This window comes from Mustelus asterias, chromosome 13 (assembly GCF_964213995.1).
Source record: "Mustelus asterias chromosome 13, sMusAst1.hap1.1, whole genome shotgun sequence".
Lineage (NCBI taxonomy): Eukaryota > Metazoa > Chordata > Chondrichthyes > Carcharhiniformes > Triakidae > Mustelus > Mustelus asterias.
This window is the reverse complement of record NC_135813.1, coordinates 13,746,179-13,769,609: the sequence shown is the minus strand read 5'-3', so window position 1 is coordinate 13,769,609 and position 23,431 is coordinate 13,746,179. Positions and strand designations below refer to the sequence as shown.

The 23,431-nt window shown below is 40.7% G+C and overlaps 1 protein-coding gene across 1 annotated transcript in view; it reads right to left on the bottom strand.

Annotated features, from left to right (window-relative positions):
- Nucleotides 1-23,431, bottom strand: part of cfap77 (cilia and flagella associated protein 77) — a 170,662-nt gene that overhangs the window by 19,054 nt on the left and 128,177 nt on the right. The window contains exons 4-5 of the mRNA XM_078227582.1: nt 21,750-21,855; nt 16,945-17,046 (exon numbers count right to left, since the gene is read on the bottom strand). Of these exons, the coding sequence (XP_078083708.1) occupies nt 16,945-17,046; nt 21,750-21,855 (208 nt within the window). The remainder of the gene's footprint in view (nt 1-16,944; nt 17,047-21,749; nt 21,856-23,431) is intronic.

The following is a 23,431-nucleotide window of genomic DNA, read 5'->3' as shown; positions in this document are numbered from 1 at the left end:
TTCAGTGTCCTCCCATTTACCTTGTATGTTCTACCTTGGTTTGTCCTTCCAAAGTGCAATACCTCACACTTGTCTGCATTAAACATTTTCAGCCCATTTTTCTAGCTGGTCCAAATCCCTCTGCAAGCTTTGAAAACCTTCCTCACTGTCCACTACACCTCCAATCTTTGTATCATCAGCAAACTTGCTGATCCAACTTACCACATTATCATCCAGATCATTGATATAGATGACAAACAACAATGGACCCAGCACTGATCCCTGTGGCACACCACTAGTCACAGGCCTCCACTCAGAGAAGCAATCCTCCACTACCACTCTCTGGCTTCTTCCATTGAACCAATGTCTAATCCAATTTACTACCTCTCCATGTATACCTAGCGACTGAACCTTTCTGACTAACCTCCCATGCGGGACCTTGTCAAAGGCCTTGCTGAAATCCAGGTAGACAACATCCACTGCCTTCCCTTCATCCACTTTCCTGGTAACCTCCTCGAAAAACTCTAATAGATTGGTTAAACATGACCTACCACGCACAAAGCCATGTTGACTCTCCCTAATAAGTCCCTGTCTATCCAAATATTTGTCGATCTTATCTCTTAGTACTCCTTCCAATAATTTACCTACTTCTGACGTCAAACTTACTGGCCTATAGTTTCCTGCATTACTTTTTGAGCCTTTTTTAAACAACGGAACAACATGAGCTATCCTCCAATCATCCGGCACCTCACCCATGGATACCGACATTTTAAATATATCTGCCAGGGCCCCTGCAATTTCAACACTAGTCTCCTTCAAGGTCTGAGGGAATACCCTGTCCGATCCTGGGGATTTATCTACTCTGATTTGCCTCAAGACAGCAAGCACCTCCTCTCCTTTAATCTGTATAGGTTCCATGACCTCCCTACTTGTTTGCCTTATTTCCATAGACTCCATGCCAGTTTCCTTAGTAAATACGGATGCAAAAAACCCATTTAATATCTCCCCCATTTCTTTTGGTTCCATACATAGCCGACCACTCTGATCTTCAAGAGGACCAATTTTATCCCTTACTATCCTTTTGCTCTTAATATACCTGTAGAAGCTCTTAGGATTATCCTTCACCTTGTCTGCCAAAGCAACCTCATGTCTTCTTTTAGCCCTCTTGATTTCTTTCTTAAGTAGTTTCTTGCACTTTTTATACTCCTCAAGCATCTCATTTGCTCCCTGTTGCCTATACATGTCATACATCTCTCTCTCTTCTTTATCAGAGTTCCAATATCCCTTGAGAACCAAGGTTCCTTATTCTTATTCACTTTGCCTTTAATCCTGACAGGAACATACAAACTCTACACTCTCAAAATTTCTCCTTTGAAGGCCTCCCACTTACCATTCACATCCTTGCCAGAGAACAGCCTGTCCCAATCCACGCTTTTTAGATCCTTTCTCATTTCTTCAAATTTGGCCTTTTTCCAGTTTAGAACCTCAACCTGAGGAGCAGATCTATCTTTATCCATGATCAAGTTGAAACTAATGGCGTTATGATCACTGGAACCAAAGTGTTCCCCTACACACACTTCCGTCACTTGTCCTAACTCGTTTCCTAATAGGAGATCTAATATTGCATCCTGTCTAGTTGGTACCTTTATATATTGATTTAGAAAATTTTCCTGAACACATTTTACAAACTCTAACCCGTCTAGACCTTTAACAGTGTGGAAGTCCCAATCTATATGTGGAAAATTAAAATCCCCTACTATCACAACTTTATGTTTCCTGCAGTTGTCTGCTATCTCTCTGCGGATTTGCTCCTCCAATTCTCGCTGACTATTAGGTGGTCTATAATACAACCCATTAATGTGGTCATACCTTTCCTGTTTCTCAGCTCCACCCATATTTGCCAGAAGTGTTTTCTAAATTCTCCCCTGAATGGCCTAGCTACGATTTGGGGATTAATTATAAAAGTTAAAGGAATTTAACAGCTTCCTGCTATTAGTATCAATGCACTTGGAAAGTTTTCAGGTTGACACAAAGTACTGTACAGATTTGGATCTTTTTCTACCTACTTTAGAATTGAGATATCTCTTAGAAACCTTACAGCAGGATAGATAGCGGCATTCTTGAAACATTGTTGAAGCAGATCTTCTTGTATGACTTGTTTCCAAGTTTCTCCTAATGCCTCTGGGAGGTACTTTGGGATTTTTTTCTGTGTAATAGTGGTTCCATAAATGCAAGTGGTTTTTGCAAAGAATTACTTAAAAATTAGAACAGGCCTGTTGGTCTTTATTCTTCAAGTGACCAGTCGTCTTAATCTTAATCCTATGTGCCTGCTCTCTATAACTTTCCTTTTTTTTTCACAACTTATCTAACCTTAAACATTGACATTAGTGAGGTGGGAATTTTTAGAAGCAGGGATGAATTTTATGACCCACCCCAACCTTTACCCCTTCCCGATAATACAATGGGTAGGTAATGTAACATAAAGGTGTTCAGGCAGATCAAGTGTTAATGTGAGATTGGTGAACAGTACCACTCTTGGTATGATGTAGTCACATGATGATAGACTCTGTGTACAGATTGGAAGGAGCCAACATAGAGACAGCACCCATGCTTGGCAGTACCTTGGCTATGTATAAGTTATGGGTTACCAATGAACTGTTCATGTTCAACCATGCACATCTCCAGACCTATTAGTGAGGCACCAAACAACCTTACAATATGGTGGCCGTGAAGGATGGACCTTGAAATCTCAGAGAAGCTGGAGAAGGAACTCAGAATCTCAAAGCACGAGATAAAGAAACTGAATCCTGACCTGAGCAAAGAGCACCTAACACAACTCAAAGACACAGTTGGAGATTGCCTAAAATGAAAATCGCAATTGCAGACTTGGAAGCTGATGAAACATAGAGGCAGAGTCAAGAGACCTCGCCAAATCACCAAAAGGCGGAGCAAAATTCACCAAAAAGAAAATAGGCTGAAACGCAGAATAATCCATTTTGAAGATAAAAAAATTAAAGACATACTCTATCCATGGATAGTAAATTAAAAATATCAGACAAGTTTAGGTCAAGGAAAGGGCTAAATCAGACCCAAAATTGGGAGTCTTGGAGAAGAAAACTTATTGTTTACAGGATTATATCAGGATTAAGCAAGAAATCAGAAAAAATACAAACTATTATGTTTCTATATTTGTTTGGTGTAGTTTTGGATGACATTATCCTACGATAAGATGAAGCTGAATCCTTAACCACATTTGGTAAGATATTAAAAGCCTTTGACAAATATTGTAAACTCCCAAGCTGTGGAGAGCACATAGCTTAAAATAAAGTCTTGAATACCTCAGTAAAGCACTGAAAAGATGGGGAGACCCCCGAGTGAGGGAGACAGGAGACCCCAGGCTGAGGGAAACAATACCTAAGGAAGCTATGAGATGATTGCACATCATGTCAGTGCAATGAAGTGCATGAGCTGAAGAGTTTAGTGCAGAAGGAAAATGGAGTTGAGAAGCAGCCGAAAGACTTAAAAATAGAGCAGTGTGAAAATGCTGATGCATTACCCACACTGTAAGTGCAGATGGCAGAGTGGAATGGGCAGCTGGCTGTGAATGAAGAAAAGCTATCTGAGGTAATCCAAAAGAAACAAAACTGGCAAAAAGAAAATGAAGCTATTCCGCAGGAAAATGTTTGTATCAGTGCTGAATGGGAAGAACTCAACCAGAATTATAGCCAAGTGCAACACCAGGCAAAAAAGGTACTCGAAGAAGTTGCTGCTCTGGAAAGACTGGAAAATCAATACGTGTCCATGGATAAACATGAGGAACTAAAAAGATGTTGAATACTACTTTAGAAAAAGCTGTTTTGAAACTACCAGTAGCGTCAAAACAATGTACTGAAACATGGCGTGAGTTGGCAAGAAATCAACAAGAAAATAAATAGTTGAAAGAACAACTAATAATCCTTCAAGATCAAATGCAAAAGGAGTACATGACTGTTCAGCAGCATGAAGAAATGAAGAGTGTTTTGAGCAGCAGAAGAAACTTGCAAAGATTCTGTTTCATCACAAGAAAAATGAAGATGAAGCAATTGAGCTTTGCAAAGAAAAGAAAAACCTGTTGAAGGACCTGCACATGCTAAAGATCCTTCAGGTCAAAGTTTGTTCCTCTCAAAAATAACAAAGAGGAACAAAATGAATTTAATGACACTCTGAATGAATTGAAGAAACAATTGGCAAAGAAGATTCAGCAATATTTAATATTCCATGAGGTACAAGGAACAGCTGAAGAACCACCTGAATGGTGTTAAGGATAGGAGGGTGTTAATTTAGACAGCCCTGATTTCTTCTCTCACTATCTGTCCACAAACAGAAAGGTGTTTTTGAATTTTGATTTCTCTCTTCATTAATGGTGGCATATTTTCCCCAGCCCTTCAGTTTTGAGTGCTTAAATACTCTATTAATAACCCCACAGCAAACTCGAGATAAGGTAAAATAAGAGGGTTAGCTTATTTTATACACAAAACAAAATGCGGCAAGGGAATTCACAACGACTGCCCCTTTTGCACTCATTCAATATAAGAGGGAGAAGGGAAAGAAAGGATTAAAGGGCAAGACCACAATAAAAATAAGAGTTATGGTTTTACGTGAGTCCAGAATCAAAAGTCCAATGGTGTATTCCTTCAGAGGTTAGCAGGCTGAAACTGTTGCAGGGTGATTCGTCTTTCCAGAAGTGAGGACTTCCCAATGAAGAAGGTACATTGAGATGAATTAGTCTAATAGGTGTTCTGATGTTTCCAGTAATATATAGTGTAGATCAAGACCAGACAATTTACCAGGACAGAGCTCTTCCTGCTGCTACCTGGTAGGTGGTAAACTGGTAGACTGCTTGAGTTCAGTTCCACATGTCAATATTCTAGCAGCTTGGGAAGGTCATGTGACATACCTCCCACTTCTTGTCCTGGGTTTTGGACAAAGGAGGTATTTTTCCAGATCTGGAATCTCGAGGTGTTTAGAGGAGTCGGTGTCCCTTTTGTCCTTGCAGACATATTGGTCTGAGTTTTCAGGAAGGCAGGTGATCAAGACACATCCCCATCATTTCACGCTCTAAAGAGCGTTGACTGGCAGAAGGCCACTGGGAGGAAATCCCTCCTTGGAGAGCTGCCAGCTAACCTCATTGGCTGACTGCTCTCCAGTCTTTCCAAGAGCAGCACTGCAGTGGCCAGAAGAGGCTCTGCAGCCAGCTACCTGGAACTAAGTGCTGGAGGACAGGTAAGTGGCAGTGGTCAAGTGGGGGAAATGGGAGGCCTTGGGGGTCACAAGGGGGTGATTGGGTTGTCAGGTGATAGGTTAGGGGGAGATGGAGGTCTCCAGTTCTCAAGGCGAGGGTGGCCTCAGTCAGAAGGGGGCTTCTAATGGAGCCTCGGCTCCCCCACCACCACCCCCCCCCCAAGATCAAATTTCGTGCAATTTCAGGTTTCCCCATCTGATCTTTCATCCGCTTACTAGCCTAAATATTGGGGCCACTTAAGGGCTTTAATTGGGGCATGGGTAGGCATCTCATCCAAGGTCCTGCCTGTCCTGGCATAATATGACCAGGTCAGGTGGGTGGGATCTTGAGGGGAATCCCATCCATGTATTTTCACACTCTTTCCCCCTCACCTTAGAACCCACCAAGGGGAGTGTAAAATTCTGGCCACCACCTCTGTTGGCGAGAGCTCTGTCTTAGAAATGTAAAGGGTGTATTTCTCTGGAATTTGATTTTCTGTTGTCACAGGAAGCATTAGTGCATCTTTAAGGGTTACAAGGTCCCAACTGGTTTCTGAAGGTTAGAAATGCCTCTGCTATGAGTCATGGCTAGTCGGACATGTCAGGGTAAAGTTTTTGTCCATTATCTAAATAAAATTATTTTGTAAAGTAACCAGGAATTTTCCTTCCTGTCTTCTGGATGGGACAATGGAAAAGAGATATTGAAAGGAAAAGCCATAAGACTTTCCAAGCTGCGAGCAGATAATGAAACCATAAATAGCACGATTACAGAACTGAAACAAGTTAAAAATTTTACTGTTGGTCAGGTTTGTCTCCAATAAACTAAAATGAAAGTCAAGGACAAAGCTCTGCTGCAGACAGAGAAAGATACGACAGAACTAAGATAGGAAAATGTAAATCCGATGCAGAAGCTCAAGGAACTAGAAGGTAAAGCACTGGATACCTCCAATGCATTGAGAACCATTGGGTTGTTGATAAATGACATGGCTGAAATGAAAATCAAAAACTAGAATGTCTAGAAAAAGTTGAATGGTTGCAAGAGAAAGTAGAAGTTCTCCCAAAGGAGCATAAAAAGTGTCAGAAACAAATAGCAGAAGTAAAATTAAAGGATGTGAGATTGAAGGATAGTACACAAGAATTAGGCTCTGCTAAGGAAAAGCCCTCTAGTGTAGCGAACCAACTTTCACATCCGCAAGATGAGGTTGCTAATGAAAAATTAGGATTTGAACTTCAACTATGAGAAGTATCTTTTTAAGCATTGAGAAAAGAGCAATGAAATTCTTGAACTTCGATCCAATCTGAAGAACATGAAAGATGCGATGCGCAGTGTGGAAGAACAAAACCAGACTTTAAAATCAGAAAAGGAAAATTCTAAGAAAGAGATGTTCCTCTTTCTCTCCATCAGGAATTGGCAGCTCCCACCTTGGCCAGTGGAGCTACTGACTTCAAGGCTGGCCTAGGGAGCTAGTTCACTGTCCTTCATTGGCCTGGTCCTTTAAAAATCTGGACAGGCATGTCTGAAATACACCTTGCAGGTTGGGACACGTGATTCTGAACCTTCGACTGAAAATCCATCCCACGGTCTCTGCTTCAATCACTAACTCTGGTGCATTCAACAATCTTACATGTGAAAGACTTTCACCCGTTCCTGAAATTTTTACATTAAATCTTATATCTATGGTTTCTTGTTCTCAGTCCTTCATTCACTGTAAACAGTCCATTTCTACCTAAACTGTTCCATTACCTCAAAATATTAAACACCTCTATTAAATCATCCCTAATCTCCTCTGTTCTAATGAAAACAGCTCCATTTAAAAAAAAATTGTCTTCATACCAGGCAGCATCCTAGTTAATCCGAGCTGTAATGTCTCTATTGCCCCAACATGTTTACCATATTGTGAAGCCCAAAATAATGAACGTTTTCTAATCGCCCCTCCTATTTAATTTTGTTTGCAATGTTGGCACCACTCCCTCTAGCTCCATATCCAAATCATTGATCTGTATTGTGAGATGAAATGATCACAGAATGGACACTGTTACCCAGTTCTAGCTACTCTGAGAAACTGCCCTTAACCAATTTATAATTCATTAATTCCATACCCCTTAATCTTATCTGTTGCTGTTGTTCATATGTGGCAATCAGGAAATAAGCAATGGTCCTATTGCTCTGACGCAACACATTAGTAAGGCTTATTGTATTCTGGATCAAAGACTTATCAAATCGAATGATGTTTGCGAGGCAGTCACATCGTGATCACAGACAATTCAAATTGCTCCATTCTTGAATAATACAAGTTTAATCTTGACAATTACATTTTATGTTGTCTCTACAGCTGTTGTGCAATTAATTAAGTCAGCAGAAAATTGTAACAAAATTTAATGGCAGTTTTCAATGACTTGATTTGAGATGTAAATCTTGATTTTTAACTAATGGCACCATTTATCCTAGCTCTATTCTAATGAAAATGGTGCTTGTCTTGTCTTAACAAGTCTGGTTATTTCAGTAAAATATTAAATCTGATTTCTAGTTACTGAACACTAAAGTAATTCTGGAAAAATAAAACTGAATTGGAAGCAGGATATGTCACGAATAAATAATTCCATATTTAATAGATAAATGTGACTGGTAATAGTTGTTGAATTGTGTGTGTAATCATGGAACAGAAAGATGACTAATCTTGTGAAATGTCATTGTCTGGAGGAAGGGACTGAAAATGTTGTTTGACTGTGTCACCATTAATTAAATCACAGGCTCACTACTCACATAATAAATGCTTCTCACATGGAGGGATGCACTGCTTAGAAAATGATCCATTTTTTAACGATGATTTTTTTTTTGTTTTACAATCAGGGTGATAGAGGACTATAGACAAACTTTAACAATTTCCTGGAGTCGACCAACTGGAGTTCCTCTTTGAGAAAATTCCAAAAATTGCAGTTCAAAGTGACATTTGATGGATTCATGTAACATTCGGAGTTCATTTTTTAGTTTTGAATAATTCACGAAACTGTAGTAATTTCATGTTGGCGAGGCAGAATTTTGAAAATCTATTTTGATTTTGGTTGTTTAATTTGTAAATATACATTATTTTCCTTTTTCTGAATTACTCTGTGGCTTAAGCTTTTCTGCATTACTTTGTTCCTTACTCCATTTTTGTGCAGGACACAATAACTTCAGTAAATAGGGTGATCGAATGACCCGGACTAATGCTCCACAATGATGACTAGCCAAGTATTTGGCTTCTGATTTTTCTTTCCTTTCCCAGTTGACCTCCATTAGGCCCACTATAGTGGTGCAGCTGAAACTGAAATGTTAGCTTCGTCGAGGAATGACTGACTCATGTGACACCATCCTAGTGCAGTACACTGGTGTTTCAAAGTGCTTCACCAGCCAAGCTGTTCAGTACTTTTTTTCCCCCCATTAATCCAGTAAGGTACTGAATTTCATTGCAGCCACGTTGGTGACGTAGCTGTGTGTTTCTGTCGCATATTTATTAATTTAGGAATCCACAGTTTAGCAGTGGCACTATGATACTGTGTGCATTCAGGCCTGATCTTTAAAGAGGCCAAACTCATTCTTTATCACTGGCATTGTTACCATCTGCTTTTATGTAGGATAAACCTAAGAACCATCATTAAGAAATGTAGATGATTGTATCCCAGAAGTTTTGAAATTCTCAGAAAGGCAGTAAAATAGATAGAGAGGGTGAGGGATTGAGTACTGTGTAAGCTGCCCCCTTAGATCTCCAGTGATTCACACAATCTGCTGAACATTGAAGGGTCGTGTTCTTTCCTTGACTTTACCTGGTAGAACAGCCTTGGGCTGACAGGCAACTTGTAAAATGATTACTGACATATGCTAATGGGGCACGTACATACTAGGTGTCCTAGGAATTGAAAAATGTAACGTGCTGAGATATTTTGAATGGGGCTTGGACACAGCTTGTTTCCTTCAAAGCATATTCCAATGACAACAATTTTGAAGATTCTTGTTTTTATTTTTGAGTTTCCCCTGTCTATTTTCTTCCCATTCTGTCCCTTTAAATTTGTGCAATGAATGTACGCTGTAGATTTTAACAAAATCAGTCTATAATATTTCACACATGGTGCATTGGGTTCCAAACTGCTTTTGCTTTGCATTATGAAACAATGTACCTAAATGAATTTAAGTTTTTGGCTTAGAAAAAAAATACTCTAATGAATTTTGTATTAATGTAAATCATATACAGTGTGGAATTATTTTGATATTCAAAATTATAACTAGGAGTAGTCCTACTGGGATGATTAGGTGAATTATTTTGGCCTTGTTTGTCCCGTTCTTTCTCCCCACCCCCATCAACTCGCACTATTAAATACCGTTGTTGAAGGTAAATGTCACTTGAATTAATAATCCCAATGTTTTTTAAGCAGCAGGCACTAAGACCTTGGGAAATCTTAATATGGTTGGAGACCTAATTTGTAACCTCAGTCTGTCCCACTGGGTACAACATTCTTGGAGATTGCTTGCTTCACTTTTGAGGTATGTGATGTTGCAATGCATTGGAATCATTAATCCTCTGATGTGAATATTATTTTTTAACATAAATGTAGAATGTCCTAAGAGTACACGGAAAATAAAAAAACACGTATAAAAAATGATGCGTGTTAAGAAATAATTTACTGTGCTAATCTAACACTGAGTTTTAAATCACTGTTATAAAGCATTCAAGTGCTGCCTTTGCAATTTATGAATTACCTGATAGGCGTGAGATTTATATGTTTATATGACAGACAACAGCAGAGATTCACCTCTCACCTCACATCATTAGACCAGAAAGGATATCAGAATTACTTTACTGTCTGATGCAGTAAAATTATGAGACACAACCCTATAATATATAACACTTCTGGTCTGATGACATGTACCAAGATGAAAGCCTTTGTTTCTGTCTTCAATGACATCCCATCAGCAAAAAATGGAAAATAAACACATGATAAGGCAAAGAATCCTTATACTCTTAGACGTTATACAGTATTAACAGACTTGGATTTTCTCAACTCCTGTATGAATTAATGCCTTGTAATACAAGGCAGATTATCCCATGCATAATGACACCACTATGTATCTAGCACACTCTACATAAATAAATGCAATACTCCCCACACCAACCCCACCCCCCAGGATAAAACAAATGAATAACCTAGAGAAATATGTTCTCTACATTTCATTCAGCTAGAATTAAAGCTGACAGAAACTCCTATGGTTTCTATGAATCCAAGATGCATCCCATTTTGATTTTTTAAAATAGAAAACATTAATATTTATTTTAAAATTTAAACTAAGAACTTCTCCGTGAAGCTGTTTGTCCTCTATTTGTTCAAATCAGTGGACAAGCTGCATTCCAATGATGCCTGCCAAGGGGATCCCTTTGCTTGTGCTGATGCCAGTCTATTCTCAGACCAACTGAGGGCTTTTTTTTTTACATTTCCCACCACCTAACCTTGATTAAAACATAAAAAAATTGGGAGCCATCCAGTGGCAAGTACTTAATATGCACAGAAAGAGATCCCTTTGGTTGTGATATCAGGTTGGGTAAAGGACTGGCAGGGCTTTGCAAAGAAGCCCTTAAAATACAATTTTTTTGAGTGACTATCTGGAACATTTTCAACAGACAGTACTAAAAAAAACCATACTACTCACTGCTTGGGTTTCCATCTCATTCAAACGTTGAAAAATAAAACAGTAACTGAAGTTGTCATGCAAACATTCCCAAATGGCCCAAAAGATGTCAGCAGTACTTTTGTTCTTCCAAATGGAAATTGCTGCTTTTGCCCACAGTCAAACCCACAGCGATGGTATAGGGAATTTAAATGATATGACATATATCTTTAAAACAAAAGATGTCTGTTCTGATTGCTGTTACACAATGTCAAAACACATCACAATTGATAGTGTGGACTGAGTTGTGTGAAAATAATATATAAGCAGAATAAGTTTCATTTGGAAAGTTCTTTAAAGACCAAATATGTTCATGTTTTTTGTGGGACCTACTTATTTTACCAGGTATCGTCATTTTCTTCTACTGTGTGTTGTAAAACATTTGGAAATGTTGAACAGAATTTGTTAATTTTATAAGTATGCTGAATATTTGATGTAGTGAAATATTGGTGTCCTCCAGAGATTTGTGAAATCATTTTTCATCAGCTGTGTAAAGAACACCAGGTACCATAATGAAACTTCTTTATATTACCTTGGGTGACCTGACATAATTAGTTATGTTTTTCTACTTTAAGGGAACATAATTTTCTTGTTCCCTTGAACTCCACAGATCAAACACTTTTAATTTCTTGATGCAATTTGATGATTCATGTCCAAACATGTAGTTGATGTCCCTTCTAACACCAACACAGAAATGTGTGTTCTAGCAAAAGTATTTTACAGAATTTGCATAATGATGGAAAACCATTCTGGAATCTCCTAGTCAGAGTTGCTAACGTTAAATACTTTGATCTATTTAATTTTGATTATTTTGTTTTTAAACCATCATCTATTCCTCCATTTATGTTGTGCCCATTCCAAACATTCCTAGTGATTTAACGCGGAGTAAGACTCAATTCAATGTAATGTAATTTAACAAAGCATAATTTCATTTTTGTGCACGTATAGGCAAACAAAGCCCTGGATCTTTCCTCGATGAAACATCTATCAAATACAGCTGTGAGGTTGGGAGTACAAGGTGAGATAATGGGCTGCAGTCTCAGTAGTGAGTATTGCCGACTTTGACCAGGGCGATTTCAGTGCTGTAAGCAAGGCAAAATACATCGTCTGAGAAGTGGCCATGGAATTGGGAAACTATGACATGTTCAAGTAACTTGGAGAGAACAAAATACTGGCACTGGTCTAACATTAAAGAGGATAGACAGTCCTTGAGCCAAGGAAGCCATTTACCATGCCAGCAAGGGTAGGGGCTCAGGCTTGGTTTGATGGTGAGGGAACAAGTGGTGAGTCTTATGGAATGAAGGGGCTTGTAAAGAGGGGAAGGCATCTGAGGGTCAGAGCTAAAGTAAATGAGAGGTTTAGGTCAATTACAAGGGAGTGCAGGAGGGATCTGCATAGATGCTGTCAATCTTGGAGATGAAAAAAATCATGACATCCTCAGTCTTGGAGCTAGAAGTGATGGTGGAAGGGTGAGGAAGAGATTTTGAGGAGGTGATATGTCATAGAGGAAAGAGTTTGTGAATTGTCCTTGCCCTCTAGGATTATCCTGGGGTGGTAGGAAGTTTTGGCTGTGGAATGGGAGGTGTAATAATACCTTATATAATCCAGTTAGGATGGACTGCAGATATCCAGAGGGATCTCTTGTTTTGCAGTAATTTTATAGTCATTGCATGAACATAAGAATTTAAAGTGTGAAGGTTTGAACTATACCAAGGGGATAATAAGAGTGGGACACAAAGAGCATCTTAATGGAAAGACAAATAATTGAAAAATAAACATTAGAAGCTTATGGAAAAACAGAGGAATGGAACCTCCAGATAAGTGGATATGAGATGGTATTGCGGTGATAGGCTGAACCTGTGCTATAAAATGCTTATGATTCTTTAAGTAGCAATTGAGGGAGGGAAAAGAATCTAGAGTGAAATTATTTTAATTTACTCAGCCTTTTATAAAATGTAAACTATTAAGTGAAAATTTCTAACTTTTACTGGTATTAATGTATTTTTATGTTATTGAGGAGCACTGATATTTGCATCAACCCTGGAAACAGTCAGCATGTGCTGAATCAGTCAAACCTAGAACATACTGAGTATTGGTGTCCAGTTCTGGTCACTGGAGACTTGATGATGAGTGAAAATTTCTTGGTACAGTGATATACCAACAACAATATCTGCAATAAGTACAAATTGGCCAGAGAATATGGGGTGGAAATTCAGGCATCCACCTAGCACCTGAATGGTGAGGCTCACGGCATCCCCTCATGGGGCCTCAGGCTTCATTTCAACAGAGTCAACGTGGCACAAACACCCAACTGGCAAAGTGGAACCTAAATTGCTTTGTGACTAGCATTGAAACAGTCCCCAGGTAATGAAACCTGGGGTCAGGATTTGAGACCATGGGAATGGGGAGGTTAGGAGGCCAGGGGTTTGGATTAGAGAGATAGTGGACATACCGAACAAGTATCAGGAGTAGGCCATTAAGCTCCTCAAGTCTGTTCCATCATTCGCTAAGATGATGGCTGATCTCATAGTAGCCTCAAATCTGCATCCAGTTTATTCCCAATAATTTATTACCCATTTGCTTACCAACAATCTATTCACTTCTGCCTTAAAAATATTCAAAAACTCTGCTTCCACCACCTTTTCAGGAACAGAGTTCCAAAGACTCACGACTCTGAGTGAAATTTTTTGCCTAATTTATGTTTTAAGTGAGTGACCCCTAGTTCTAGATTTGCACACAAGAGGAAAAATCCTCTCCACATCCACCCTATCAAGACCTCTCAGGATTATGTATGTTTCAATCAAATCGGCTCTTACACTTAACTCCAGCAGATATAAGCCTAGCCTGTCTAATTTTTCCTCTGAAGACAATCCAACTGTTCCAGATATTAGTCTGGTAAACCTTCTCTGAACTGCTTCCAACACATTTACATCCTTCCGTAAATATGGAGACCAATACTATACACAGTACTCCAAATGTGGTCTCATTTATGCCCTGGACAACTGATGCATAACCTCCCTGTTTTTGTATTCAATTCCCCTCATAATAAATGATAATATTCTATTAGCTTTCCTAATTACTTGCTGTACCTATGTATTCATGCACTAGGACACCTGAATCTATCTCTACCTCAAAGCTCTGCAATCTCTCACCACTTAGATGACAGGTTTATTTTTTATTCCTCCTGCCAAAATGGACAATGTCACATGTACCCACATTATACTCCATTTGCCAGAGTTTTGCTCACTCACCTAACCTATCTATGTCCTTTTGTAGCCTCCTTACATCCTCTTCTCAATTTACTTTCGTAAGTATCTTTGTGTCATCAGCAAATTTAACAAACATACCTTTAGTCCCTTCATGAATTGTAAAAAATTGAGGCCCCAGCACTGATCCCTGTGGCACACCACTCGTCACATCCTGCCAACCCAACATTTAAGTTTATAAACTTACATTAGGGCAATTGTGAATTGCATCTATTTCTACATGCCAACTCATAATTGGCCACATTTATGTTTAAAAACATATGGGAGGAATTTTCCCTTTTGTTTTCTAATCTGGCTCAGATGAGAAGAGTGGCATCCAGCTCATTGGCAGCCAGTCTTTCTTACCATATTGTGCAGTGCTTGGAAGAGAAAATATCTGAAGGTGTGGCCCATGCCAGGCAGTGCCAGGGATTTTACAAGATGCAACAGTCATGAACAGCTCCTTCCTGAGTGCTGCACTCATCTGAGCTCCCCAGGGAGGTCTGCCTGTCAGCTGCATGCCGTGGGAGACCAGTATTGATTCAAGCCGTTCAGCTCTCATGCCAATGTAGATGGACTTTCTGATGGGAGTGGATAATTCAGGTGTAGCGGCCTGATGATTATATGTTAATATATTGAAATGATGTTCCTGATGTTCAACATCAGGAAACGTGTCCCATCACTGACGGGAGGTGGGGGGGACAATTGCATCACGCATTTACGCCGATGTAAAACATGACTTTGCAGTTCTCATGATATTTCCTGCTCCCTTCAATGTACCTGCGCAACACGACTGGGTGGCAGAAAATCCCGGCCATGACCTTTAATAATAGGGGCTTGTAGTTCCAATTTTCATTCCAAAAGAATGGTCTGGATTAAAAGCCGGCCCTGCTATCCTTGGAATGAGTGAGGAGACGGGCTGGTGCACAGACAGGCGAGATGGAAGGCCTGCCTTTCTGCTCTGGCATTTTGTTCAATTCAATAAAAAAATTACTAAAACAAAGAACAGCCCTCACCCTTCTCACTCCCCACACACTCCCCATGCCCCAACCATGCCAACTTATATCACCTCATGCCTCCCCAACCGCCCCCATGGTCATTCATACCCATTTATGCTCCCCAAATCCCCATGGCCCTTTATAGCCCCCATGCCAACAGTGCCAACTCATGCCAATCCATGCCCCCACCTACCACTTTTGCCCATATTCCCCCCATTTCACGGCACCATGAGCAGGAGACATGCTGACACAAAATAAAGTTATGTTCTATTGATGACATTTTTGAGCAAAAAAACTCATTGATTAAAAACCATTCAATACATAGAAACATAGAAACCCTACAGTGCAGAAGGAGGCCATTCGGCCCATCAAGTCTGCACCGACCACAATCCCACCCAGGCCCTACCCCCACATATTTACCCGCTAATCCTGCTAACCTACGCATCCCAGGACTCTAAGGGGCAATTTTTAACCTGGCCAATCAACCTAACCCGCACATCTTTGGACTGTGGGAGGAAACCGGAGCACCCGGAGGAAACCCACGCAGACACAAGGAGAATGTGCAAACTCCACACAGACAGTGACCCAAGCCGGGAATCGAACCCAGGACCCTGGAGCTGTGAAGCAGCAGTGCTAACCACTATGCTACCGTGCCGCCCCAATACATAGAAATTCTTTCAACTGATCTCTTACAAAACAAACAAACAATCATTTAACCACTTGAAGCTGTCAATCAAGCTGCTTACCTAACAAACGCCCTACTATGATAATCTAACTTTGGAAAATCAGTCTTTGCAGTACAAATCCTATAATGATAACCATCAGGCTCATGTCAACAGACAGAATGAAATATTAAGCATTGACTTTTTTTGAACTCCTGATTGTTTCTTTTCAATTTAAAATCCAGAGTTAAGTCCATTGACAACTTTGACAGTTCCAATGAATTTTTGACAGTTCCAATGAGGTTTGATGGTTCTTTAACAGCATTAACCGTTCCATTGAGTTTATGCACTTTTTAAACACAATCATGTTTATTTTATCAATTCCAAAGAATGCCCTACCTGTTCCAAAGGGTGCCTTACCTCTTCCGAAGATGTCCCAGGAACATATCCAAAGGGGTAACTTACCTCTCCAAAGAGGTACCCTGGCTAGCCAAACGAATCACCAGGTTCAGACTAGCTCTTACCTGGTCTAATCTGTACACACTGGGTTTTAACCTCCTGACCTACCAAAATCCCACTTCAGTGGAGGCAGCTAATTATTTAAATGGCTAGCTACCTCCATAAAATGCGCATGTGTGAAACTCAGCTGGACTCCAGTCCTGCATCTGCTAGAACAGGAAGTGCCATGTTCAGGAACGGGTCTTAAGATTGTCAGCTATTTCTGCTATTTTTTGCCACAATTGAGACACTCTACCTCATAGCAAAAATCTGGGCCATTAAAAACATGCTTGAGTTCCTGGTTTACTCATGAGCAAATAATTATTTAAAAATAGTTCAATAAATCACTTTACATTATCTTCACATCATAAACATCAATGAATAGGTGCTGGATTATGAGCAGCTTCATGCTGTGAATTCATGTACCCATACTGGGTTGTTACTGGACACATCATATAGATCCCTTTAACATGAACTCTCTCTGTGAGTTGTAGTGGAAATGAGGATCACATGTTAGTTCATTCTCTAACTCACCGCATCACCAAAGGAAGAAGTAACAGACATAGAACTTTAAAAAAGGTAAATGCAAAAAGCAACCATCTCACCTTCTGGTAGCGCTTTGGGTGCACTATCGGTGCAGGGTCAACTTTTGGCACAGCTTTGTTCAACATTGCTGCCCGGGTTTGATAATTCTTTACGAGCGTGACCTACAAACACAAAACCTGGGTACATGAAAACTACTAGAATTAGAATCAACACCATCAAACCAAGCTCAACTGTTTTAGTCAATGTGGATATGTTTGTTCAATGCAGATTAGTGTGCAACAAATATCACACCAATTCAATGTCATTCAGTGTATAAGTATCTTCTTAATCAATATTTCTACAGGATACATATATATTTGATAAAAATGCTCTATCACTGTACAATTCTTAGAAACATATGCTCCACATAGACTAAATCAGTGGAATTTCTCAAGCGTTTGATACAGTACAGTTGTGATGAGAATCTAGCAGAGTGTATGGATATTACCCTGAGACATTGCAATAATGAAATCTTCCAGTGAGAATATTTTTAAAACTGGTAAAAGACTAGAAAACTTGTAGTCACTGCAGCAGCTTGGTGAATTGTTAATGCGCTGACCCATTAGGTGTAGGATGCGAGTTTAAATCGATCTCAGTTTCCCAGCCAACACAATGTCAATTTGAACCATGTTTCAGGGGTGGCAACGAAGAAAGCCATTTTGCACAAAAAGAAAAATCTGAGCGTGTGTCATCCCAACCGTTCTTTTCACACTCATCTGTGAATCAGTAACAAGCTAACACTGTAAAGTCCAAACAGCTGTTTAGTTTTAATAGTACATGGGAGGGAGAGGGTACAGTTAAATAGATGACTAAGTATGTGGTTCGGAATGACACCAACAGTATGGGTTCAATCCCCATTCTGGCTGAGGTAGACTTGGGACCTACCTCTTTGCCTTGCCCCATGCTTGCTATGGAATGATGTCCCTCAAATAACCAATTGTCTCTGTCTATTAGCGAAAGATGCCTATGGCCCCTCGTGGACTATGGCTAATAACCTACCTATGTTGGAGAGGAGAGAATTTTCTATATTTAGAATACTTTATAAATTCCTTGCCTTCTTTGTTGCAGGTGTTCCTCAGAGTTAGTTTCTCTGAATGCGGCCCTTGATTGGATTGGCTGACTTCAAGAAAATCATTGTCGTTGCATGGACTTCAGATCCCATATCACAGAACTTTTACAGTGCAGAAGGAAACTATTCGGCCCATTTGGTCTGCACCAGCTCTCTGAATGATCAATTCACTTAGTGCCATACTCCCACCCTCTCCTCAAAACCCTGCACATTCTTCATTTTCAGATAACAGTTCAATTTCCTTTTTGATTCATAGAATCCCTACCGTGCAGAAATCGGCCATTCTGCACCAACTCTCTGAAAGTGTATTCCACCCAGGTCCTCCCCTCTGCCCTATCCCTGTAATCCCATGCATTTAGCACGGCCAATCTACCTAACCTGCACATCTTTGGACTGTGGGAGGAAATTGGAGCGCCCAGAGGAAACCCACGAAGACATGGAGAGAATGTGCAAATTCCACACAGTCAGCCAAGGCCGGAATTGAACTCAGGTCCCTGGTGCTGTGAGGCAGCAGTGCTAATCACTGTGTCACCCATAGTGCTTCAATTGAACCTGCCTCCACCAGGTGTGCAATCCAGACCTTAACCACTCACTGTGTGAAAAAGTTATTTCTCATGTTGCTTTTGCTTCTTTTGCCAATTACTTTTAATTTGTGCTCTTTTGTTCTCGATCCTTTCAGGAGTGAAAGCAGTTTCTCTCCCACTTTGTCTAGACGCCTCATGATTTTGAATAGCTCTACCAAATCTCCTCTCAGCCTTCTTTTCTCCAAGGAAAATAGTCCTAACTTCCCCAATCTATCTTCATAACTGAAGTTCCTCACTCTGGAACCATTCTCGTGAATCTTTTCTGAACTCATCTTTCCATACAGCAACAGGAACTCAATACAATACCCCAACTGAGGCCAAACTAGTGTCTTATATATGTTCAATAAACTCTCCTTGCTCTTGAACTCTATGTCCCTGTTAATAAAGCCTAGGATACTGTGTGTGTTTTTTAAAATCACTCTCTCAACCTCCTGCCATTTTCAGTGATTGACACACCGAGATCGCTCTACTCCTGGACTCCCTTTGCAATTGTACCCTTTATTTTTTACTGTCGCTCCATGTTCTTCCCACCAAAATTAACCACTTCACATTTCTCCACAAAAACCTTACCACCAATTACTAAACACTATTGATACTGATAGGTCGTATTAATACTTAGCACACCTCACTGGTAGTAATAAACCTTACTTAAAATAAAAAGATAACTCTCATCAGCTATTCATTGGATACTTATTGTTCATCTTAATATTTTTAATTCTTTTAATTTGCCAGTTGTTTAGATTCAGTCCTGGAGCAGCAACACCCAACAGGCAATAAACTTCCCTATGAAGTCACACCTCGATTTTTGTTTCCTACTGGGATTTTGAAGCCAAAGGCTGTTCACAGGCTAGCCCTGCTGTCCTCCCAAATCTCACCATGTTATGGCACTGCTATCCTCCAAAATCTCACAGTTTTTATAGTCTTCATCTCTTACAAAGGTTTACCACATTATGATCCCACAGTCCTCTGAAAATCTTGCTATTTTTATGGTCCCACTCTCCTCCCAAATCTCACAGCTTTTAGGTCATGAAGCCTGCATGGCCAAAGGATGCCTTTTACCCAGTTTAGCAGTAAATCCACCTTCTGGTTGGAAACGGGCCACTAAGTGGCCCAATTTCTAATCCAAAATTGTGCCTCATGTTGTAGAATTCATCATCATATTACAAGATCCAATTATGTTAAATAAATACGACTAGTGTTTGAGGCTTTGCACTCGCATTTTGCTTTTGATTTTTTTCCTTGGAGAAAAGAAGGGCCACACTATTGTTGCAAGTTACTTCTGGCTGGTGTCAATTTACTGCCTTTGTTTTTTTTTTATTGTGATTATTCTCTGAGAGTTTCCACACAATATGACACAGATATTTGAGTGTGACACTGCGAGGATCCAAATTAATCCCAGATATCAGAGATGGAATTTTCTGTATAATTCCTCCGGACATGCACAGGACCAAATATGTGGTCTAAAAGATCAAGTAATTTTGGTGATACTCATAAGCACAATATGTCTGGATCACCTCAGTCTTTTAAGATCATCAACTGATCCCTCCAACCAAACACATTTCCACTTATAATTATAGACCGTATCCAAAAATATTTCCTGCAATTGCGCTTACTCAGGAAATCTCTTCAAATTTCAACCAGATTTTCAAGCGTAGCAGAAAGCAATATTTTCCTGCTGTCTTATTGCATTATTCTGAGGATTTTAGAAAAATTAACCCCACTGAGACTTGCAATGTATTTTCTTTTTCTTTTAATGCATTTTTATGGCATTTGGATTTATTAACAAAGAAGTCTCCCTCATTGTAAGTCAGACCCCAATTAACATACTCAGCAATATTCTCAGCGCTCTCCTTGCCCACCTCAGCAAAGTCACATTAAATATTGAAAAACTTCACCTTTTGCATGTTCTTCAACATATTGTTCCTAATTGAATAATAGTTAAATTAATTAAAATCTTAATTTCCATATTTAAGGAAGGAATATGTGCACTTTCCCAGGGCTCAACTGTTTGACTCTGATTTAGACTTAATTGGATTGGAGGAGCACCATGAAGGTGAGTGGCAGAATGCATTCTCTCTTTTTTGCCCTCCCGCTCAGGCACCTGCCCCCAAAAGGAGCACAGCGGAGAAGATGGAGAGGTGGGCTGTGGAAGCCACAAGGAACAATAGTCTCAGCAACAGCCCCCACTCGATCCCCTGCCTGGGGCAGCTGGAGACTTGACAGGGCGGAGTGAGGAAGCATCTCTTAGCACTTTCACAGCTGTCCCAATTTCCTCCTCGGCAGGTAAAATGTCGAAATTTTGGGGGCTTTGCAGGGGAGTGTCTGTTGTGTGTGTGTGTATCTACATGAGTGAGTCTGTGAGCCTGTGTGACTGAGTGTGTCTGTGTGAGTGCAAGAACCCTGAGACTGGGAGTGAGCCAGATGCAGACCTCTGCCTCCCTCCCCAAAAACATGTCCACAAAGCAGGCCAGGAGAGGAGGAAAACCCAGGCTGAAAGGCAACCCGTTTCCAACCCCACTTTCCTATAAATTCTGCCAAGGCTAGCTCGGAGTGTATGCCATCAGAGAACGCAAGGTCAGTGTCAGTTAAACCAACTCCTAATATCGGCCTTGTTTCCAACCCCTACCCTGGTAACCAGGACTTAGGGCCTGTCGGTTTCTGTGCTTCTGCTTCTCAAGTGAAAAAGCAAAAAAAGGTATATTGATTAACTCGCCTGCTTGGAACTTTTTAATGCTCATTTTTACTCTTTCTGAAATGATCAATTTACTGCTTTGACATTGATTTTTTTTTTTGGAAATTCATGTTTAATGTTGTGATAACCCTTATCCTTCTGAAATTTGCTGATTGGTCCCTGGATTGAGAAATTAACTGACATGTGACCCCCTCACAGAAAAAAGGCTGGACAAGCCCTGCTCTAATTCGTCTGCTTGATATAAGAATATAAGACTGATAAAAGACAAGAGTATTAGGAAATTGTAATACTTTACAATGTGTTCAAGTAACAGAAAAGCAAACTTAAAGTTTCGCATTACCAGTGTACGCTCCCAATTGGAGTTATTCTGTATTGCAATTTTCTCTGAAAGAAAATCAATTTCTTCCAGGTCAATTTAAATTGGGTCTCATTCCAACTCTTGGTATAAAATGCATTTATACTGTTAGGCTGCACACAAACCTGATGGGTCTTTTTCTTCTTCTTGATCTGGTCTCTTACTTTCTGCTCGTCTACCCATTCCTTCTGGAATTTATTCTCCAGCAGGTCAAACATCGGGGTAGAGGTCCTGGGGAGAAATGTTCAGTAAGCACCTTAAGTTGATTCTTATTCTACAGCACTTTTTTCCCTCTGATGGGAAAAGTATAACTAGAATTTGACGACTTTGAAGGATAATGTGAAAAGGAAACACAGGGCCTGATTTTACCATCGCGTTGCGCCCCGTTTTCGGGTGCAAAAACTTGGTAAAGTCGGGCGTGAGGTGAGTAGCGTGATCCACGCCCGCCTCCGCGCCGATTTCCCCCTTTACCAAGGCCCAAAAATGGCCGCGATCGGGACTGCACCCGAAAGGCACATGCATTTAAATTGACTTAATGGGCTGCACGCTCAGCTTTACCGGCACTTCCCCCTTTACCACCGCGTTCATCCATCCAGAATCGGCACGAAACAGAGATGCTCTACAAATGTCCGATTCAGGCGCCCCTGTAAGTGAGGAGGTAAGTGCCGAGCGTCCGATGGCTCTCTGCTTGAGATCAGTGGGGGTGGAGGGTGGGGGGGGTTTCTGCTGCCACTCTGCCTGTGATCAGTGAGGGGGAAGGAAGAGTCCGCTGCCACTCTGCCTGTGATCAGTGAGGGGGAAAGGGGGTTCCGCTGCCACTCTGCCTGTGATCAGTGAGGGGGAAGGGGGGGGGGTCCGCTGTCACTCTGCCTGTGATCAGTGAGGGGGAAAGGGGGGTCCGCTGCCACTCTGCCTGAGATCAGTGAGGGGGAAAGGGGGGTCCGCTGCCACTCTGCCTATGATCAGTGAGGGGCAAGGGGGTTCCGCTGCCACTCTGCCTGAGATCGGTGGCGGGAGGGACGGGGAGGAGGGGCCCGTGTTCGGTCTGGGTGGCGAGGGAGTGGGGGATAAGGGGGTCAGTAATGTTGTGGGAGTGGGGTAATGTTTGTGGGGCCAGGGGGAAGCATTATCCGGCCCAGGAGTGATGTGGCAGAGGAGTTGTAGTCTATCATTTTTTTTTCTGCGCATGCGCAGTTGGAGGCGCCGATCAGAGCTGCAGGATTTCGGGCATGTATAGCCCCGCCCACAGGCTTCTGCAGCGCGATTCAGAATCGCGGATATTTTTGCAGGCAGAGTGCGTATGGGAGCGCCTGAGAAAAGCTCTAAAAGTTGGATCTGAAACACTCCCAGTTTCAAGTCCACCCAGCACTTAGAATCAAAATGGTAAAATAGGGCCCAATAAGCTTGATTTGTGCCCATTGTCTATGCATGGAAAATACTTACAAAAAAATTACGAATGAATCTGATGGGATAGACACAGAAAAGATGTCCACGCTTGTGGGAAGACCTGAACCAGGGACCATAAATATAAGACAATCACTAACAAATCTAATAAGGAATTCAAGAGGAATTTCTTTATCTAAAAAATGGCTAGAATGAGCAACTCGCAACTACAGGAAGTAGTGGGGGTGAATATTACTGATGCATTCAAAAGGAAGCTGGATAAGCAACATAAGAGAATAAAGCATGGAAGCATTTGTTAAGAGGGCTAAATGAAGAGGATTGAGAGGAGGAATGTGTGGAGCATAAACACCACCTGTTGAACTGTTTCTGTTCCGTAAATACTTTGTAGTTTTGTAATGTTACA